Consider the following 22662-nt stretch of genomic DNA (forward strand, 5'->3'; position numbering starts at 1 on the left):
CATTTCTTAATTAAAAATGTGAACATTTCTCAAACCATTTGAAAAATTCCAAAACCAACAATTTCAACTCATTCACATTTTTTAGCATTATAAAAAAATGTCACGCTTTTCCCGAAATTCCCAAATTTCTACGAAGTTCCCATTGAACTGAATGGGACTTTTTTCCAAGTTGCACAAATTCCCACATTTTTCATCCGATTCAAACCGTTCCAACTTCAAACTATTCAGCCCATTCGGTAATCGTGGGCATTCCCTAGACAAGTTCCAAAATTTCCAGATTTCCCAGAATTCCAAGATATTTTTCCCATTGAAAATGAATTGGCAATTTTTCAAACTTCCAACATTTCCACATTTTTCAACCGATTCAAACCATTCCACCTTCAATATATTCCACTCATCCTGAACATTCAAATATTTTTTTCCAAGTTCAAAAAAATTCCAGGAATTTCCAGAATTACGCTTTTTTCAACCCACTTTTCACCCTTTTTGCTGTCAACTACTCCTTCCACATTTTTCAACCCAAATCAACCGTTCTACTGTCGAGTCAATCCTCTTAGTCAAGACAAAAGAACAAAGTTGTTTTTTGAACTACAAAAATTCCAGGTTTTACCGAAATTCCAGGAATTCCAAAATTAAAAATGTTAATACTTCAACATTTCTCAACCAATTTGAAAAATTCCAACACCAACCGTTTCAACTCATTCACACGTTTTATCATTTTCAAAAAATGTCCCGCTTTTCCCAAAATCCCCAAATGTTCTAGGAAGTTCCCATTGAACTGAATGGGACTTTTTTCCAAGGTGCACAAATTCCCACATTTTTTCATCCGATTCAAACCGTTCCAACTTCAAACTGTTCTGCCTATTCGGGAATTGCGGGACCTTCTTGACAATTACCCAAAATTTCCAGATTTCCCAGAATTCCAGGTTTTCCAGGACATTTTTCCAATTCAAAATAAATTGTTAATTTTTAAAACTTCCACCATTTCCACAATTTTCAACCGATTCAAACCATTCCACTTTCAACATATTCCAGTCATCCTGAACATTCAAACATAATTTTTGCAAGTTCCAAAAAATTCCAGGAAATCCCAATATGCCCATTTTTTTTCAAACCTTTTTTTCTGTTGACTACTCCTTTCACATTTTCCAACCCAAATCAACTGTTCCACCGTCAAAACATTCCTCTTAGGACAAAAAAACAAACTTGTTCTTTGAACTGCAAAAATTCCCCATTTTCCTAAAATTCCTGGAATTCCGTAATACCATTTCTCAATTAAAAATGTTACTACAACTTTTTTCAACCGATTTGAAAAATTCCAATACCAACAATTTCAACTCATTCAAATTTTTTTAGCATTTTCAAAAAATGTCACACTTTTCCCGAAATTTCCAAATTTCTACGAAATTCCCATTGAACTGAATGGAACTTTTTTCCAAGTTGCACAAATTCCCACATATTTCATCCGATTCAAACCGTTCCAACTTCAAACTGTTCTGCCTATTCGGGAATCGCAGGACCTCCTTGAAAATTTCCAGATTTCCCAGAATTCCAGGTTTTCCAGGACATTTTTCCAATTCAAAATAAATTGTTCATTTTTCAAACTTCCACCATTTCCACATTTTTCAACCGATTCAAACCATTCCACTTTCAACATATTTCAGTCATCCTGAACATTCAAACATAATTTTAGCAAGTTCCCCAAAAATTCCAGGAAATCCTAATATTCCCATTTTTTTCAAACCCTTTTTTCTGTTGACTACTCCTTTCACATTTTCCAACCCAAATCAACGGTTCCACCGTCAAAACATTCCTCTTAGGACAAAAAAACAAACTTGTTCTTTGAACTGCAAAAATTCTCGGTTTTCCTAAAATTCCTGGAATTCTGTAATACCATTTCTCAATTAAAAATGGTACTACTTCAACTTTTCTCAACCAATTTGAAAAATTCCAGCACCAACCATTTCAACTCATTCACTTTTTTTTAAAATCATTTTCCACAAATGTCACGCTTTTCCCGAAATTCCCAAATTTCTAGGAAGTTCCAATTGAACTGAATGGAACTTTTATCCAAGTTGCACAAATTCCCACATTTTTCATCCGATTCAAACCTTTCCAACTTCAAACTGTTCTGCCTATTCGGGAATCGCGGGACCTCCTTGACAATTTCCGGATTTCCCAGAATTCCAGGTTTTCCAGGACATTTTTCCAATTCAAAATACATTTTTTATTTTTCAAACTTCCCCCATTTCCACATTTTTCAACCGATTCAAACCATTCCACTTTCAACATATTCCAGTCATCCTGAACATTCAAACATAATTTTTGCAAGTTCCCCAAAAATTCCAGGAAATCCCAATATTCCCATTTTTTTCAAACCCTTTTTTCTGTTGACTACTCCTTTCACATTTTCCAACCCAAATCAACTGTTCCACCGTCAAAACATTCCTCTTAGGACAAAAAAACAAACTTGTTCTTTGAACTGCAAAAATTCCCCATTTTCCTAAAATTCCTGGAATTCCGTAATACCATTTCTCAATTAAAAATGTTACTACTTCAACTTTTTTCAACCGATTTGAAAAATTCCAATACCAACAATTTCAACTCATTCAAATTTTTTAGCATTTTCAAAAAATGTCACACTTTTCCCGAAATTTCCAAATTTCTACGAAATTCCCATTGAACTGAATGGGACTTTTTTCCAAGTTGCACAAATTCCTACATATTTCATCCGATTCAAACTGTTCCAACTTCAAACCATTTCTCAATTAAAAATGTGACTACTTCAACATTTCTCAATCGATTTGAGAAATTCCAACACCATCCTTTCAGAACATTCCCGTTTATTAACATCTTTTAGAAAATTCCCGTATTTCCCAAATTTCCAGGAAGTTCCCATAGAACTGAATGAGACTTTTTTTTCCAAGTTCCACAATGCCCACATTTTTCAACCTATTCAAACCATTCCAACATCAACACATTCCACTCATCCTGGACATTCAAACTAACACTTTCCCAAGTTCCAAACCAAATTCTGGTTTTCCTGGAAATTGGAAACTGTTTAACATTAAAACCATTCCAAACTATTCTTTCCGTTCGGGGTCCAGTACTCTGGAATGCCCTCCCGGTAACAGTTCGAGATGCTACCTCAGTAGAAGCATTTAAGTCTCACCTTAAAACTCATCTGTATACTCTAGCCTTTAAATAGACCTCCTTTTTAGACCAGTTGATCTGCCGCTTATTTTCTTTCTCCTATGTCCCCCCCTCCCTTGTGGAGGGGGTCCGGTCCGATGACCATGGATGAAGTACTGGCTGTCCAGAGTCGAGACCCAGGATGGACCGCTCGTCGGGAACCAGGATGGACCGCTCGCCTGTATCGGTTGGGGACATCTCTACGCTGCTGATCCGCCTCCGCTTGAGATGGTTTCCTGTGGACGGGACTCTCGCTGCTGTCTAGGATCCGCTTGAACTGAACTCTCGCGGCTGTGTTGGAGCCACTATGGATTGAACTTTCACAGTATCATGTTAGACCCGCTCGACATCCATTGCTTTCGGTCCCCTAGAGGGGGGGGGGGGGTTGCCCACATCTGAGGTCCTCTCCAAGGTTTCTCATAGTCAGCATTGTCACTGGCGTCCCACTGGATGTGAATTCTCCCTGCCCACTGGGTGTGAGTTTTCCTTGCCCTTTTGTGGGTTCTTCCGAGGATGTTGTAGTCGTAATGATTTGTGCAGTCCTTTGAGACATTTGTGGTTTGGGGCTGTATAAATAAACATTGATTGATTGATTGATTGATTACATTCATATTACATTCTATCAGCATTTCACTTCAACTTCAGCATTGAAGCATTCGCACGCAATTCCTTCGTTTTCTTTTGGTTTTCAGTGTAAACAAGTTGTGAAAGGCACTGAAATATGCAAGTACTTTTAAACCTAAATGTAGCAATAACAAATAATAACATTGAAGACTTTTCAGATTAGTTATGATAACCTGATGTTTTACCCTCTTGTGTCTTAATTTTTGCCCGCTATTTAACTTATTTAAATTAAAAAACCAGTCCCATTATTTACAAAGCTGACAAAAGACTCCATCATAGGACATCATTGAAGTCTACCTGATCCGGCAGCTCCCTCGGCTCCTTCCTCCGTCACCTCCAGGTAGGCCTTCTGCACCGCCCTCCCGATATAAAGCTCCTTCCCGTCTGAAACAAGCACACAAAAGGCAAAACAGTCCTGAGCCAAAATATTGTGCTGGGAATCTTTGGGCACGGCACGATTCGATTCCTGAGGGTAACGATTTGATTCGAAATACATGACTTTTTAATAATGTATGCAGGTTCTATGTTTACCTATATTACTTAAAAGAAAACTGGTTTTGTTTAATAAAATTCTACCCAAACATTTAATAAAGTCAAATACAAATAAGGCAAGAAGATAACTATTACACATAAATCTGTACAGTAGATATGATCATCTACATCAGGGGTCGGGAACCTTTTTGGCTGAGAGAGCCAAGAAGCCAAATATTTTAAAATGTATTTCCCTAAGAGCCATATAATATTATTTTTTTAACACTGAACACAACTAAACGCGTGCATTTTTAAGTAAGACCAACATTTCCAGAGTATAATAAGTCTCTTATTCTTTGTAATAACATTGTTAGTCTGAAGCTAACTGTGGAGGGGGCGTGGCCTGCGGGCCTGCAGCAAAGCGGGATGTTGCCAAGACCGGCCTCGAAATCAGCGACAAGTGCGTAGATGGCCCACTTGGGCCTTTTTATCTAATCACCCGTCGCTCTGTTATAAGCAGCAACCAGGAGGAGAGACAGGGTTGGGGCCGGAGCCAGAGCGCAAGTGAGGACGAAAGAGAAAACGATAATTGCTGTAAAGCAACTGAGAGAAAAATAAAATAAAACAATATTGTAACCCTAAAACAGGCTCTTGGTGGTCTGAAGAACCCCCAGGAGGGCAAGCCCCACACTAACCAATGATAAATAAATTACTTCTTACCATTAACGCAACTTCTTGAACATAAAAATGCATGAGAATGTTTTATATTTTGAACGTTGTTTTTAACACTGTGATTACAAGTGGAATTATTCATTACTTATTGTGTCAGCTCAGATTTATCCGAGAGCCGGATGCAGTCATCAAAAGAGCCACATCTGGCTCTAGAGCCATAGGTTCCCTACCCCTGATCTACATCAACAATATGATTTGCCTGAGTGTATGGACAGGACTGATTAAAAATAAATAAATAACTACAAAAAATTACAAATACATTTTGGATTTTTTTGAAAATTGATTAAGAATCGTTAAAATTCATTCGAAAATCGATTGTTTAAAGGCCTACTGAAACCCACTACTAGTTTATATATCAATGATGAAATATTAACATTGCAACACATGCCAATACGGCCGGTTTAGTTTACTAAATTACAATTTTAAATTTCCCACAGTTTCTTGTTGAAAACGTTGTGTGTTTGTGACGTCTCGGGTTGTAGCGGACATATTAGCTCACGGCTAAAATGTGTCTCTTTTCATCGCATAATTACCCATTAATTTGGACATCTGTGTTGCTGAATCTTTTGCAATTTGTTAAATTGATAATGGAGACGTCAAAGAAGAATGCTGTTGGGGGATTGCAGCTGCCTTTAGCAACCGAAACACAGCCGGTGTTTCTTTGTTTGTTGTGAAGCTTTAACACAGAGCGGTCAAGTGAACATGTTTCTCTACGTCAACCAGCAAGTTTTTGGATGGGAAAATTGTGATATTAAGTCGGCTCTTACCGGAGACTTCAGTGGATTATGCGACCTCCTCGTGCAGCTCAAAAAGGCAGCTTTGATCTTGGCTCCTCGGCTTCTCTCAGAGACACTGGCGTTCACCGCAGCCATCCGACTTTCGGGTATGACTTTACAATCTCACTAAAACATTATTAAAACAATAAGCAGATAAGGGATCTTCCAGAATTATCCTAGTAAATGTGTCTAATTACATCTGAAACGGTCCCACTGCCGCCACCTTTTTTTTGTGTGTGCTTCACTCTAACTTTCCTCCACGAATCTTTCATCCTTGCTCAAATTAATGGGGAAATTGTCGCTTTCTCAGTCCGAATAGTTCTCGCTGCTGGAGGCTATGATTATAAACAATGTTCAGATGTGAGGAGCCCTTAAACCCGTGACGTCACGCGCAGATCGTCTGCTACTTCCGGTACAGGCAAGGCTTTTTTATTAGCGACCAAAAGTTGTGAACTTTATTGTCGGTGTTCTCTACTAAATCCTTTCAGCAAAAATATGGCAATATCGCGAAATGATCAAGTATGACACATAGAATGTACCTGCTATCCCCGTTTAAATAAGAACATCTCATTTCAGTAGGCCTTTAAGGGCCACTTGTCATTGGCTCGAACTAGTTAAAATAGGAGTAGAGTGGAAAACATCCATCCATTTCCTACCGCTTGTGCCGTTCGGGGTTGAAGCTATAATCATATACATCTGATATATGATTTAAGGATTTCAACATCTACGGTCCATAATATCATCAAAAGGTTCAGAGAATCTGTAGAAATCACTCCACGTAAGCGGCATGGCCGGAAACCAACATTGAATGACCGTGACGTTTAATCCCTCGGACGGCACTGTATCAAAAACCGACATTAATCTCTAAAGGATATCACCACATGGGCTCAGAAACACTTCAGAAAACCACTGTCACTAAATACAGTTTGTCGCTAGATCTGTAAGTGCAAGCTCTACTATGCAAAGCGAAAGCCATTTATCAACAACATCCAGAAACGCCGCCGGCTTCTCTGGGCTAAAGATCATCTAAGATGGACTGATGCAATGTGGAAAAGTGTTCTGTGGTCTGAGTCCACATTTCAAATTGTTTTTTGGAAATATTCGACATTGTGTCATGCGGACCAAAGGGGAATCGAACCATCCAGACTGTTATCGACGCAAAGTTCAAAAGCCAGCATCTGTGATGGAATGGGGATGCATTAGTGCCCAAGGCATGGGTAACTTAAACATCTGTGAAGGCACCATTCATGCTGAAAGGTACATACAGGTTTTGGAACAACTTATGCTGCCATCTAAGCGCCGTCTTTTTCATGGACGCCCCTGCTTATTTCAGCAAGACAATGCCAATCCACATTCAGCATGTGTTACAACAGTGTGGCTTTGTAAAAAAATAGCGCGGGTACTTTCCTAGTCCGCCTGCAGTCCAGACCTGTCTCCCATCGAAAATGTGTGGCGCATTTTGAAGCGTAAAATACGACAGTGGGGACCCCGGACTGTTGAACGACTGAAGCTCTACATAAAACAAGAATGGGAAAGAATTCCACTTTCAAAGCTTCAACAATTAGTTTCCTCATTTCCCAAACGTTTATAGAGTGTTGTTAAAAGAAAAGGTGATGTAACACAGTGGTGAACATGCCCTTTCCCAACTACTTTGACATGCGCACTATCCAGCATTCATTAACGTTTTGGAACGGGCGTCCTCTGCAGTGGACGTTGGTTTTTGGCCAATTTCATTCGTCATTTCAGAAAACAAACTGCTCCGGCGTGCGAAACGAATCCACTGCAGAAGACGTTGAATCTCAAGAAAATGACACAAAGCGGAAGTTGCATCCTCTGACAACACTTAAACACTTCTGGGAAATAAACACGCGTCAATAGGAAGTTTGTTTCTGTACAGACTCATGCTTGGATCATCACTTTATGTCTCCAGCACTACACCGTCTACATCTTTTCACACGTTGGTTTCTCTCACCCGGTCTATTTTTACAAGCGTATGCCACAGTTTCATCCAACCCACTTGATGGCAGTTACCTTGGTTACCTTGGAAAGTACTAGAGGCTACTTGAGTGCAGAAAGCAGCAGAAACTCAGCGGTAACTTCCCAAAACCATTCATTTTGCAACAGTAGAACTTTAGCAAGGTTAGAAATTTTGTTTTTTTTTACCCCCGCATGAAGTTTGTGGGTTCGAATCTCAGCTATGACCTTTTGGTGCGGACTTTGGTGGTTCTCCCTTTGTTCTAGTCCAGTCTGAAAACTTTGGAAACTCTTAATGTGAGTGTATAAGCTTATCTGTAACATATGTGCCTGTTACCGTGAGGCATGGTGGACTGTGGCCACAGGCCGCAGAGACGGTAGGCGACGTGCAAGTAAAATATATATCTTAACAATTCAAAAAAGTAGTTAGCATCTTCAATCAATCCAAGTTTATTTATATAGCTCTTAAGGGCCGCAGAAACTATAAAAATAAATGTCCTAAAAATCAGGTACAAAGCACATGCAACAATTCAACCAAACAGATTTGTAAAAAGAGAAATAAATTATAATTTAAAAGGAACTGAGAACTTTAATAAATCTAGATTCAGAACAGTCACAATGGAAATAAGTAATTCAACCAGAGGTGTTTATGGAGAAAAACTTTATATAGGAATAAAACAATTTTATTTTTTTTAATTAAAAAATATGAAAATCCTGATGATGAAAAAATAGGAGTAAGTAAAATTATTTCTTCATTACTGGTTTAATTGTCGTAAAATGAAAATATGGCTTTGTGTCGCCAACAATGAAAATTGTATTGTGAAAATCGGGGGCAGATATAAGTTTGTACCTTATTTCTGCTCCTTTTCATTAATTATTTACTTTATTGTTATGTTGTTTTTATTTGTAGTCTTATTCCTTTTTTTTTTTTTTTTTTTAATTAAATAAATAAATAAACAAACCACGATGACACCACTGGTCCGAACCCACATCACAAGTGATCCAGCAAAAACCCAAAACCCAAAATGGAAAAATATATCGACCTGGGTAAAGCAGTGAGGAAAAAAAACAACCTTGCCAACAATGAAAAACATGTGTTGAAGCAAATCATTAATTGTCCTGAAACAAGACAAGGACGAGACAGAACAAGACTGAAACGCAGACTTCAGCAGAAACAATGACTTAGTGTAGTCTACAGAAGACACACGATTTTTGCAACTTAATGCCAAAAAAACGGAAATGCTGATTATCGGTCCTGCTAGACACCGACCTCTATTTAATAATACAACTTTAACATTTGACAACCAAATAATAAAACAAGGTGACTCTGTAAAAAATCTGGGTATTATCTTCGACCCAACTCTCTCCTTTGAGTCACACATTAAAAGCGTTACTAAAACGGCCTTCTTTCATCTCCGTAATATCGCTAAAATTCGCTCCATTTTGTCCACTAAAGACGCCGAGATCATTATCCATGCGTTTGTTACGTCTCGTCTCGATTACTGTAACGTATTATTTTCGGGTCTCCCAATGTCTAGCATTAAAAGATTACAGTTGGTACAAAATGCGGCTGCTAGACTTTTGACAAGAACAAGAAAGTTTGATCATATTACGCCTGTACTGGCTCACCTGCACTGGCTTCCTGTGCACTTAAGATGTGACTTTAAGGTTTTACTACTTACGTATAAAATACTACACGGTCTAGCTCCAGCCTATCTTGCCGATTGTATTGTACCGTATGTCCCGGCAAGAAATCTGCGTTCAAAAGACTCCGGCTTATTAGTGATTCCTAGAGCTCAAAAAAAGTCTGCGGGCTATAGAGCGTTTTCCGTTCGGGCTCCAGTACTCTGGAATGCCCTCCCGGTAACAGTTCGAGATGCTACCTCAGTAGAAGCATTTAAGTCTCATCTTAAAACTCATCTGTATACTCTAGCCTTTAAATAGACCTCCTTTTTAGACCAGTTGATCTGCCGCTTCTTTTCTTTCTCCTATGTCCCCCCCTCCCTTGTGGAGGGGGTCCGGTCCGATGACCATGGATGAAGTACTGGCTGTCCAGAGTCGAGACCCAGGATGGACCGCTCGTCGGGACCCAGGATGGACCGCTCGCCTGTATCGGTTGGGGACATCTCTACGCTGCTGATCCGCTCGAGATGGTTTCCTGTGGACGGGACTCTCGCTGCTGTCTTGGAGCCACTGTGGATTGAACTTTCGCAGTATCATGTTGGACCCGCTCGACATCCATTGCTTTCGGTCCCCTAGAGGGGGGGGGTTGCCCACATCTGAGGTCCTCTCCAAGGTTTCTCATAGTCAGCATTGTCGCTGGCGTCCCACTGAATGTGAATTCTCCCTGCCCACTGGGTGTGAGTTTTCCTTGCCCTTTTGTGGGTTCTTCCGAGGATGTTGTAGTCGTAATGATTTGTGCAGTCCTTTGAGACATTTGTGATTTGGGGCTATATAAATAAACATTGATTGATTGATTGATTGATTAAGAAGCCTCCTGGTCGGCAGTCAGGAACAGATTCCTGATTCTTAATCAGGGACAGGTGAGCCTCATCATTGCCAATCAGAGACAGACGAGCCTCCTGATCAGGAATCAGGGAGTGGTAAGCCTCATCATTGCCAATCAGGAACAGGTGCTACAAACAAAACAAGGCCAGGACAAATTCGGCACACACCACACCCTCAGCAGAATCATTGAACCTCGCTCCTAACTGAGGACGCTGGCTTAAAAACCCTGTGGATGGACAATCGGGGACAGGTGAGCCTCATCACTGCCAATCAGCGGCAGATGAGCCTCCTGATCAGGAATCAGGGAACGGTGAGCCTAATCATTGCCAATCAGGAACAGGTGCTCCAAACAAAACAAAGCCAGGACAAATTCGGCACACACCACACCCATCATTGCAAATCAGCGACAGATGAGACTCTTGATCAGGAATCAGGGACCGATGAGCCTCATCATTGCCAATCAGGAACAGCTGCTCCAAACAAAACAAGGCCAGGACAAATTCGGCATACACCACACCTTCAGCAGAATCATTGAACTAGTTCCTAACTGAGGACGCTGGCTTAAGAACCCAGTGGATGGGCAATCAGGAACAGGTGAGCCTCATGACTGCCAATCAGTGACAGATGAGCCACCTGATCAGGAATCAGGGACCGATGAGCCTCATCATTGTCAATCAGGAACAGCTGCTCCAAACAAAACAAGGCCAGGACAAATTCGGCACACACCACACCCTCAGCAGAATCATTGAACTAGCTCCTAACTGAGGACGCTGGCTTAAGAACCCTGTGGATGGACAATCAGGGACAGGTGAGCCTCATCATTGCCAATCAGCGACAGATGAGCCTCCTGATCAGGAATCAGGGACCGGTGAGCCTCATTATTGCGAATCAGGAACAGATGACGACACCAGACACAAAACATATGCAGGATTCAGCACACACTACATCCTCTGCAAAAACAAAGTAGCTCCTTCTAACAGAGGACGGTGGCGTGAGAACCTTCTGTTCGGCAATCAGGAACTTGTGAACCTCTTGATTAGGAATCAGGAATAGGTGATGACACCAGCGGTCCAAACATAAATAAAACAAGGGTGTAGCACACACTATACCCTCAATCAACTAACTTTGTCTAACAGATGACGCAGGCTTAAGAACCCTCTTCATTAGCAATCAGGGACATGTGAGTATCATTATGTGTGAGCTTCCTGACTGGCAATCGGGGACAGTTGAGCCTCACCACTGCCGATCAGGAAGATGTGACGACACAGACGGTCCAAACAGATAAAACTAGGTCAGAACAAAACACAGGCAGGGCACAGAAAGATTAATTAGACCCTCAGTAGAACAATGAACTAGCTACGTCGAACAGATGAGGCTTGCTTAAGAATCCTTCTGGTCGGCAATCAAGGACAGGTGAGCCTCTTGGTTGACAATCAGGGACAGGTGAACCTCGGGATTGAATAAATTATACTCTCAGTAGAAACAATGAACTAGCTACGTCTAACAGATGACGCTGGCTTAAGAATCCTTTTGGTTGGCAACCAAGGACGGGTGAGCCTCCGGACTGGCAATTAAGGAATCAGGGACAGGTGAGCCTCCGGACTGGCAATCAAGACGTTCTGAGCTTCCTGATTGGCAATCAAAGACAGGTAAGCCTCATCATTGGCAATCAGGGACAGGTGAGTCTCATCATTGCCAATCAGGAAGAGGTGACAACACCAGCGGTTCAAACAGAAATAAAACTTGAACAAAACAAAACATAGGCAGGACACAGAACAAATTAGACCCTCAGTAGAAACAATGAACTAGCTACGTGTAACAGATGACGCTGGTTTAAGAATCCTTCTGGTCAGCAATCAAGGATAGGTGAGCCTCCTGGTTGACAATCAGGGACAGGTGAACCTCGGGATTGAACAAATTATACTCTCAGTAGAAACAATGGACTAGCTACGTCTAACAGATGACGCTGGCTTAAGAATCCTTCTGGTTGGCAACTAAGGACGGGTGAGCCTCCTGGTTGGCAATTAGGAATCAGGGACAGGTGAGGCTCCGGACTGGCAATCAAGACGTTTTGAGCTTCCTGATTGGCAATCAAAGACAAGTAAGCCTCATCATTGCCAATCAGGGACAAGTAAGCCTCATCATTGCCAATCAGGGACAGGTGAGCCTCACCATTGCCAATCAGGGACAGGTGAGCCTCACCATTGCCAATCAGGAAGAGCAGACGACGCCAGCAGTCCAAACAGAGATAAAACAAGGACAAAACATAACACATTCAGGATGCAAAACCAATTCTACTCTCAGTAGAAACAATGAACTAGCTACGTCTAACAGACCATGCTGGCTTAAGAATCCTTCTGGTTGGCAATCAAGGACAGGTGAGTCTCCTGGTTGGCAATCCGGGACAGGTGAGCCTCCGGATTGAACCAAGTATACTTTAAGTAGAAACAATGAACTTGCTAAGTCTAACAGAAGACGCTGGCTTAAGAATCCTTCTGGTCAGCAATCAGGGACAGGTGACCCTCGGGATTGGCAATCAAGAACATGTGAGCTTCCTGATTGGCAACCAGAGACAAGTGAGCCTCATCTTTTGCAATCAGGAACTAGCAAGGACACCAGCCTTTCAAATAACGGAAAAGCTGCCTGATGTGTCAACACAGGAAGTGGATGCGATGCAAAATGGATGGATGGTGATCACTACATGAATCACCTGTCATGGCGGAGAGATCGGCATCTTTCGTGAAGATGGTCTTGATCCCCAACTCTTTCAGTGTGTCTTTCAGGTCCAATTTCTGCTCCACTTTGAACCTGAAAACCATCACAGGAACACCAAAAAAACTTCTACAGAACTGCACGCGTTATAGTAATCTACATTATTATCTTTATTTTTTTCTTGTATTGGATTTGGCGTACCAACTTTGGAGGGTTTGACTGATTTCTTACCGGGGCAGATAGACCTCCACCTTCTGCAGTTTGACATTGTTAGCCCACTCCTCCAGTAGCGGCGACTTGATGATGGGCTCCAGAGACGCCAGTGGCACTTCCTGCCGGGGTAGGACGATCATCATGGAGACGTCGTCTCCCTCGTACGGCATCTCCAACACCTGGTAGACGCCGCCAGCTTCTTGGGAGCCGTCACTGAACTCCCCTGGGGGGTGAAAGGGGGAGAGGAATCGGCGGAGTTAATTATTGTGCAATGCAGTCTGCTGAAAATGATGGAAAGCGCCACCCTACGTAGCACCTGACGCTGCGGTCAAAGTTGGAATTGCCACAAAAACACTTTTTAAGACATTCAACACTCTACTGCCATCTGGCGGCTAGAATGGATAATGGACCCTCCAAATTTGTCACGTTTCAAATGTCAGGTAAATTGTGACAAATGGTGCTCTATGAATCCCTTCCTACTGTACTCAATAGGGTTGTACGGTACTATAATAATGAATCATATTTGGTACAATACCACCTCTAAAAAGCTTCACTCCACACCCTAGGAGGATACAATAGCGCACCGGTAATGTAATGTAAACAAACGGCATGGGTGGATCTACACTTGACATCTACTGTAATGATACCAAGTACAGGAGCGCATCGAGTCGATACTACTATGATCACATCACTATTTTTTAGCATCACAAAATCTATTTATTATTATTTTTTTTTAAATGAATATTATTATTTATAAACTCAGGAAATACGTCCCTGGAGACATGATGACTTTGAATATGACCATTATTTGGTATCGGATCGATACCCAAATGTGTGGTATCATCCAAAACTAATGTAAAGCATCCAAACAACAGAAGAATAAGTGATTATTACATTTGAACAGAAGTGTAGATAGAACATGTTAGAAGAGAAAGTAAGCAGATATTAACAGTATATGAACAAGTAAATTAATAAATTTTTTACCATCCATCCATCCATTTTCTACCGCTTATTCCCTTTTGGGGTCTCGGGGGGCGCTGGCGCCTATCTCAGCTACAATCGGGCGGAAGGCGGCGTACACCCTGGACAACTTTCCTTAATAATTTTGACAAAATAATACAATGTAAAATTACATAAAATGTTACTGCATATGTCAGCAGACTAAATCAGGAGCCTTTGTTTGCTTACTTACTAATAAAATTAAAGTTTTCTCATATGTTCACTATTTTGATTAAGGACAAAATTGCAATAAGAAACATATGTTTAGTGTACCGTAAGATTTTTGGGTAAAATAAAGCCAAAATGCCATTTTTTTGTGGTCCCCTTTTAATTATAAAAGTATCAAAGTATTAAAATACATTTAGGTACCGGTACCAAAATACTGGTATCGGGACAACCCTAGCACTCATATATTTAAACTAGAGCTGTCCGAGTTACCGCGTTAACGTTAGAATGTTTAAATGTTGCATTAATCATGTCTGAACACAGATTAATTGTGCAATTTAATTTTAATTACCATGATCCTTTACCTTAACTGCGTATGGTTACTCCATCTGCCAAATCAGTGGCAGACTGATATCGGTAGGTTGTGAGTTCAAACCCCAGCCGAGTCATACCAAAGACTATAAAAATGGGACCCATTACCTCCCTGCTTGGCACTCAGCATCAAGGGTTGGAATTGGGGGTTAAATCACCAAAAATGATTCCCGGGCGCGGCCACCGCTGCTGCTCACTTCTCCCCTCACCTCCCAAGGGGTGAACAAGGGGATGGGTCAAACGCAGAGGGTAATTTCACCACACCTAGTGTGTGTGTGAACATCATTGGTACTTTAACCTAACTTATGGTTGTTACCTTTGAAAAAAAATCAGAGCCGGTCAATTATTTTTAACACGCAAGTAATTTACTGTGATTACTCATGATTAATCAAAACTCAAACATGTTATTAATCTGAGTTAAAACCATGGAATTGCTTTCATTTAATCCAGGGGTGTCAAACTCTAATACAGAGTGGGCCAAAATTTAAAACCGAACAAAGCCGCGGGCCGGGGTTGAACAAATTTACCTTTTAATAGGGACCCAAACAAGTTTTGCATTGAATATTGAACAAGCAAGGCTTATATAACTTTATAGTGACATGCAAAATCGAGTTTCAAATAATAACAATAATTAAAAAATATCAATGGCATATCAAATAAAATTTTAATAAAAATTGAATGCCTCTTTTCGGCGGTGGGGTTGAGGTGGACGGGGTTTGGTGATAGCGGGGGGTGTATATTGTAGCGTCCCGGAAGAGTTAGTGCTGCAAGGCGTTCTGGGTATTTTTTCTCTTGTGTTTATGTTGTGTTACGGTGTGGATGTTCTCCCGAAATGTGTCATTCTTGTTTGGTGTGGGTTCACAGTGTGGCGCATATTTGTAACAGTGTTAAAGTTGTTTATACGGCCACCCTCAGTGTGACCTGTATGGCTGTTGACCAGTGTGGTGGGCTGTACACCACCAATAAATAAAGGCAAAGGACAGACTAAAAAAATAAAGAATTAAAATCATAAAAAATAAAAATAAAAAAAAAACATTTAAAACAGAAGTAAAAAAAACACATTGAAATAGCAAATACAAATGACCCTAAGAACAATATGTTAGATAAAAAGCAGTAATAAAGTTAAAAACCGTTAATGTTAAAAGTTAAAAACAGTTCAAAGTCTCATGTTAAAAGCCAGTGAATAAAAATGGGTTTTAAGAAGGGTCTTAAAAATAGCCATAGAAGGGGTCTTTCTCACATCACAATATTGCCAGTGATGTTATTTGTCAATTTACTACTACTACCACTACTTCTAATACATCTATTTAAAAGCAGTTAAATAATTCAGAAAACAATTACAGACTTACTAATAGTGTTCCTGCAAGTGGCTGTTTTGCTTTTTGATGGTATTTTAAAACTAGTAATGGGTATCGTTTACATTTTCAATCCAATCCAATCCACTTTATTTATATAGCACATTTAAACAACAAAATGTTTCCAAAGTGCTGCACAACAACATTCAAAACAATATTCAAATACTATCCGGAGCTCCACCAATGACTGAATAAAAACAAAAAATAAAAACATAAAAACATTATAAAATATGATTAAAAACAATTTTGAAGGGTAAAACCAATTAAAAAAGTAAATAGAAATCAACATTTTAAAAACACAACTCTCGTAGCGTTAAAAGCCAGATTATAAAAATGGGTCTTAAAACAAGACTTAAAACACTCCACTGTGGGAGCAGTTGGAATATGGAGGGGCAGAGTGTTCCAGAACTTAGGGCCGACCACAAAGAAGGCCCGGTCTCCCCTAGTTTTAAGTCTGGTCTTGGGCACCACGAGCTGGACTTGGCTCTCGGACCTCAGAGCACGCGCAGGATTGTAAGTTTGGATGAGGTCCGAGATATAATGAGGTGCCAGTCCATGTAATACAGTGGTTCTCAAATGGGGGTACGCGTACCCCTGGGAGTACTGGAAGGTATGCCAAGGGGTACGTGAGATTTTTTAAAAATATCTAAAAAAAACAACAATTCAAAAATCCTTTATAAATATATTCATTGAATAGCTAGATTTTTTTGTGGACATGTTCCATAAATATTGATGTTAAAGATTTCTTTTTTTGTGAAGAAATGTTTAGAATTAAGTTCATGAATCCAGATGGATCTCTATTACAATCCCCAAAGAGGACACTTTAAGTTGATGATTACTTCTATAAGTAGAAATCTTTATTTATGATTGAATCACTTGTTTATTTTTCACCAACTTTTTAATTATTTTTATATCTTTTTTTCCCAAATAGTACAAGAAAGACCACTACAAATGAGCAAACTTTTGCACGGTTATACAATTTAATAAATCAGAAACTGATGACATAGTGCTGTATTTTACTTCTTTATTTATTTTTTTACACCAAAAATGCTTTGCTCTGATTAGGGGGTACTTGAATTAAAAAATGTTCACAGGGGGTACATCACTGAAAAAAGTTTAAGAACCACTGATGTAAAAGATAAAAACGGTTTTACCTTTGCTAAAAGACGATGATGATAAAAACACCATTTTAAAACGCCATTGACTTGTTTGTCAAGTTTAAAATTGCTATCTATAGTGACGCCAAGGCAATTTTAACTGATACAAATACCAAACTGGTACTTAAAAAATGGAAAACATGACACTTACGAACCAAAAAAAAAATGCCTTGTCTGTTTTTGGAAATTTGAGACATTCTAGTTGAACATACTCATATTTTCTAAACTTCCATTAAATAAATTAAGCGATAATTAAGTAATACATTCAACGATAAGACATCCTAAACAAACTGTCATAATGGTTGCAGCAGTACAGAACATAGAGAATGAGCAAAAAAACGACTGGCTTGTCGAAACTCATGAATCTGAGGATTTGTGAACGCAACCTCCTTGGCCATAACTGTCATTGATGCAAACTGTGATGAGGAAGTGCTGTCACTGCGACTCTAGCGGTCTTAGGAGGGATGCTTTTTCAGCAATACAGATGGGATTTATGGCTTTTTGAAAGACACACCTCAGCAGAAACAAAAAAGTAACTCAGTATAACAGACGACGCTGGCTTAAGAACCTTCCTGGTTGGCAATTATGTCCAAGTGAGTCTCCTGATTGGTAATCAGGGGCATGAAGAGCAATGCCTAGCTATTAAAGTTATTTGTATTTTATTTTAGAAAAAAAAAACACTAAAAGGTTACAAGATATGATATGGATCATCATTTACTGGTAGGATCGGTGCGGCGTCTTCAGTAATGCGGACGTTGTACCGATCCGTTGTGGTGAAGAAGGAGCTGAGCCGGAAGGCAAAGCTCTCAATTTACCGGTCGATCTACGTTCCCATCCTCACCTATGGTCATGAGCTTTGGGTCATGACCGAAAGGATAAGATCACGGGTACAAGCGGCCGAAATGAGTTTCCTCCGCCGTGTGGCGGGGCTCTCCCTTAGAGATAGGGTGAGAGGCTCTGCCATCCGGGAGGAACTCAAAGTAAAGCCGCTGCTCCTCCACATCGAGAGGAGCCAGATGAGGTGGTTCGGGCATCTGGTCAGGATGCCACCCGAACGCCTCCTTAGGGAGGTGTTTAGGGCACGTCCAACCGGTAGGAGGCCACGGGGAAGACCCAGGACACGTTGGAAAGACTATGTGTCCCGGCTGGCCTGGGAACGCCTCGGGATCCCCCGGGAAGAGCTAGACGAAGTGGCTGGGGAGAGGGAAGTCTGGGTTTCCCTGCTTAAGCTGTTGCCCCCGCGACCCGACCTCGGATAAGCGGAAGATGATGGATGGATGGATGGGTTTACACAAATATTATTTTTCTTAGTAATTAGATGTGTTTTTATCACCTTCGTCTTTTAGTAAAGGTTGAACGGTTTTTATCTTTTAACCTTTTTGAACAAGTCGTGCATGCTTTTATTTCAAGTGGCCTGGACTACTGCAATGCACTTTATGCTGGCATTAGCCAAAAAAGCTCTCTCCCGGTTGCAGTTAGTCCAGAACGGGGCAGCACGACTTTTAACAGGGGCCAGGGAACGCCAGCATATAACCCCAATTCTTCAGAGTTTGCACTGGCTCCTTGTTCGTTTTAGAATTGATTTTAAAACATTGCTGTTTGTTTTTAAATCTTTACATGGACTGGCACCTCAATATATCTCGGACCTCATCCAAATTTCCATTCCTGCGCACGCTTTGAGGTCCAAGAGCCAGTTCTAGCTAGTGGTGCCCAAGACCAGGGGAGACAGGGCCTTCTCTGTGGTCGGCCCTAAGTTCTGGAACACTCTGCCCCTCCATGTTCGAACTGCTTCCACAGTGGAGTGTTTTAAGTATCGTCTTAAGACCCACTTTTATTCTTTGGCTTTTAACACTACGTGAGTTGTGTGGTCCTCTGTGTTTTTTATACACTTTGATTTCTATTTTACTGTTTTAATTGATTTCACCCTTTAAAATAGTTTTTAATCCATCCATCCATCTATTTTCTACCGCTTATTCCCATTCGGGGTCGCGGGGGGCGCTGGCGCCTATCTCAGCTACAATCGGGCGGAAGGCAGGGTACACCCTGGACAAGTCGCCACCTCATCTCAGGGCCAACACAGATAGACAGACAACATTCACACTCACATTCACACACTAGGGCCAATTTAGTGTTGCCAATCAACCTATCCCCAGGTGCATGTCTTTGGAAGTGGGAGGAAGCTGGAGTACCCGGAGAAAACCCACGCAGTCATGGGAAAAACATGCAAACTCCACACAGAAAGATCCCGAGCCTGGATTTGAACCCAGAACTGCAGGAACTTCGTATTGTGAGGCAGACGCACTAACCCCTCTTCCACCGTGAAGCCCTAGTTTTTAATCATATTTGTTTTTATATATTTTTTTTATATTGGTTTTATATTTATTTATTTTTTGTTTCTATTCAGTCATTGGTGGAGCATAATATTGTTTTTTTTAATATTGTTTTTAACATGGCTGTGCAGCACTTTGGAAACGTTATTGTGGTTTAAATGTGCTATATAAATAAAGTGGATTGGATTAGTCTGAATTAGTCTGAAATTGTGGTTAAGAACATCATCATCATTTTATTGTGGTTGTTTTCATTGTAAACATTCCGTAAAAATGGTGCCATTTTTCAACAAAACTAGAATAACAACTGGGACGTAGTAAAATGTAGAAAACACTACACTACTTGGTGTGTGTACCCTTGAACTATTACATATCAGATCAAAGAACCAGGAAAGAGAATTTTCGGCAGGTGCGACTTATACTCCGAAAAATACGGTACTTATTTTTTAAATCAGCCTGACCTAAGCCTTGATTATAATATTTGTGAATAACACATGGTTTCCTACCATTCAAACTGTAAGCAGATTAGATATAATTAATGAATACGAATAAATCCAACACTGCAAAAACTGAAACCTAAGTAAGATGAAATATCTCAAATAAGGGTGATATTTGCTTATTTTCTGTCTGGTAAGATAATTATTCTCACTAAGCAGATTTTATGTTAGAGTCTTTTACTTGTTTTAAGGGTTTTGCTCTTAAATGATCTCAGTAAGATACTACAGCTTGTTTCTGGCATTTTATGACCTATTTTGAGTAAAATATGCTTGAAACTATTTTTGTCCAAGTGTCCAAAACACACCCAGCAATGGTGCACAGGAAGGCGGGGAAGAAGAGGGGTAAAAGGTGGCCAAAATGTTCAAAAGTCCCAATTGTGTCCTAAATACCTCCCCGGGGTTCCAGTCCCACGAGTCCCGCCGCCGGCCACACAAGTCCTGGGATACAAAAAATGTCCAAAACGCACCCAGCAAAGTCCCACGGGAAGTAGGGGGGAAAAATGATAAAAGTCGGCAAAAGTCGGCAAAAGTCCCCCAAAATGTTCTAAATACCTACCCAGGTTCGAGTCCCAACCGGGTTCGAGTTTGAGTTTGAGTGCACACTCGAACCCGGGTGGGACTTTTCTCACTTTCCTCCCCACCTTCCCGTGGGACTTTGCTGGGCGCGTTTTGGACATTCTGAGCATCCCGGCCGGGGGCGGAACTTGTGGGACTCGAACCTGTGTAGGTATTTTGAACATTTTTGGGACTTTTGCTGACTTTTCCAACTTTCATCCCCTCTCCCCGTGGGACTCGGCTGGGTGTGTTATGAACATTTAGGGCATCCTGGGACTTGCGCGGCCATACATAAGATTTTATGTTAGAGTCTTTTACTTGTTTTAAGGGTTTTGCTCTTAAATGATCTCAGTAAGATATTACAGCTTGTTTCCGGCATTTTATGACCTATTTTGAGTAAAATATGCTTGAAACTATTTTTGTCCAAGTGTCCAAAACACACCCAGCAATGGTGCACAGGAAGGCGGGGAAGAAGAGGAATAAAAGGTGGCCAAAATGTTCAAAAGTCCCAACTGTGTCCTAAATACCTCCCCGGGGTTCCAGTCCCACGAGTCCCGCCGCCGGCCACACAAGTCCTGGGATACAAAAAATGTCCAAAACGCACCCAGCAAAGTCCCACGGGAAGTAGGGGGGAAAAATGAGAAAAGTCGGCAAAAGTCCCCCCAAATTTTCTAAATACCTACCCAGGTTCGAGTCCCAACCGGGTTTGAGTTTGATTGCACACTCGAACCCGGGTGGGACTTTTGAACATTTCCCCGACTTTTCTCACTTTCCTCCCCACCTTCCCGTGGGACTTTGCTGGGCGCGTTTTGGACATTTTGGGCGTCCCGGCCGGGGGCGGAACTTGTGGGACTCGAACCTGTGTAGGTATTTTGAACATTTTTGGGACTTTTGCTGACTTTTCCAACTTTCATCCCCTCTCCCCGTGGGACTCGGCTGGGTGTGTTATGATCATTTAGGGCATCCTGGGACTTGCGCGGTTATACATAAGATTTTATGTTAGTGTTTTACTTGTTTTAAGTGTTTAGGTCTTAAATGATCTCAGCAAGATATTACAGCTTGTAGCTGAGATTTGATGACCTATATTGAGTAAAACATGCTTGAAACGAGAATATCAAATGTTGCAAAGCTGTGTCATCAACATTTACAAGTATAAAACTAGTTTTTAAAGTGAGAATTTCTTATTTCAAGAATGTAAAACAAAATCATGACTTTGACACAATTGTTTCTCATATTAAAACAGATGACAGCCAAATAGACTTTGCCGTTTTTATTTCAATGAAACAATAGAAAATTCGTACTCGTACACTTTTTATTAGTGAGAATATACTTATTTTGAGGTATTTTTGGGTTCATTGAAGTTAGCTAATTTTACTTGTTTTGGAAAGTCTTGACAAACCAAATTTTCTTGTTCTATTGGCAGATCATTTTGCTTAGTTCAAGTAAAATACCCCTCATTTTTGTATTTTTTTTTCTTGTTTTTGAACACTGACTTTTTGCAGTGAAGAGGAAGATGACTATCCATCCATCCATCCATTTCCTACCGCTTGTTCCCTTTGAGGTCGGGGGGGGGGGGGGGGGGGGGGGGGGCGCTGGTGCCTATCTCAGCTACAATCGGGCGGAGATGGACAAGATGCTACCTTATCGCAGGGAAAATTACTATTTCAGCGTTAATTTTTGAGGGATTTCTGGGGCCTTCTGTAGAGGAAAGGTTGGGTCCTAAGGTTAAAAAGGTTTAGAACCCCTTGCATTAAAGATTTAAAAGGAAAATATCAAAAAGTTTCATGTTTGGCATTCCTCCTACCCTCGCTTTCTTCTTGACTTGCAAAATTTCGCTAACCTCGTTGCCGACATTGTTTAACTGAACGCAACACGATCTTCCCTCATAAACGAGAATGAAAACACAGGCTTCTCTCGAAGGACCCGTCCCTATTCTTCAAACCTCACGCGTACACACGCGTGCGCGCTTTAAAAATCCCTGCAAACAAGCAGGCATGTTTACATCAGTACGTGAGCACCGTGTGAATGTTGGT

The 22662-nt window shown here is 40.8% G+C and overlaps 1 protein-coding gene across 2 annotated transcripts in view; it reads right to left on the reverse strand.

The window, feature by feature from the left end:
• serpini1 (serpin peptidase inhibitor, clade I (neuroserpin), member 1) overlaps positions 1 to 22662 on the reverse strand; it is a 47189-nt gene that overhangs the window by 2620 nt on the left and 21907 nt on the right. For both annotated transcript variants that reach the window (XM_061919157.1, XM_061919156.1), the window contains 3 exons: positions 13221 to 13425; positions 12988 to 13085; positions 4114 to 4200 (listed from right to left, as the gene is read on the reverse strand). In XM_061919157.1, the coding sequence (XP_061775141.1) occupies positions 4114 to 4200; positions 12988 to 13085; positions 13221 to 13425 (390 nt within the window). The remainder of the gene's footprint in view (positions 1 to 4113; positions 4201 to 12987; positions 13086 to 13220; positions 13426 to 22662) is intronic.

The sequence above is a fragment of the Nerophis ophidion genome, linkage group LG13 (assembly GCF_033978795.1).
Source record: "Nerophis ophidion isolate RoL-2023_Sa linkage group LG13, RoL_Noph_v1.0, whole genome shotgun sequence".
In the NCBI taxonomy this organism is placed as follows: domain Eukaryota; kingdom Metazoa; phylum Chordata; class Actinopteri; order Syngnathiformes; family Syngnathidae; genus Nerophis; species Nerophis ophidion.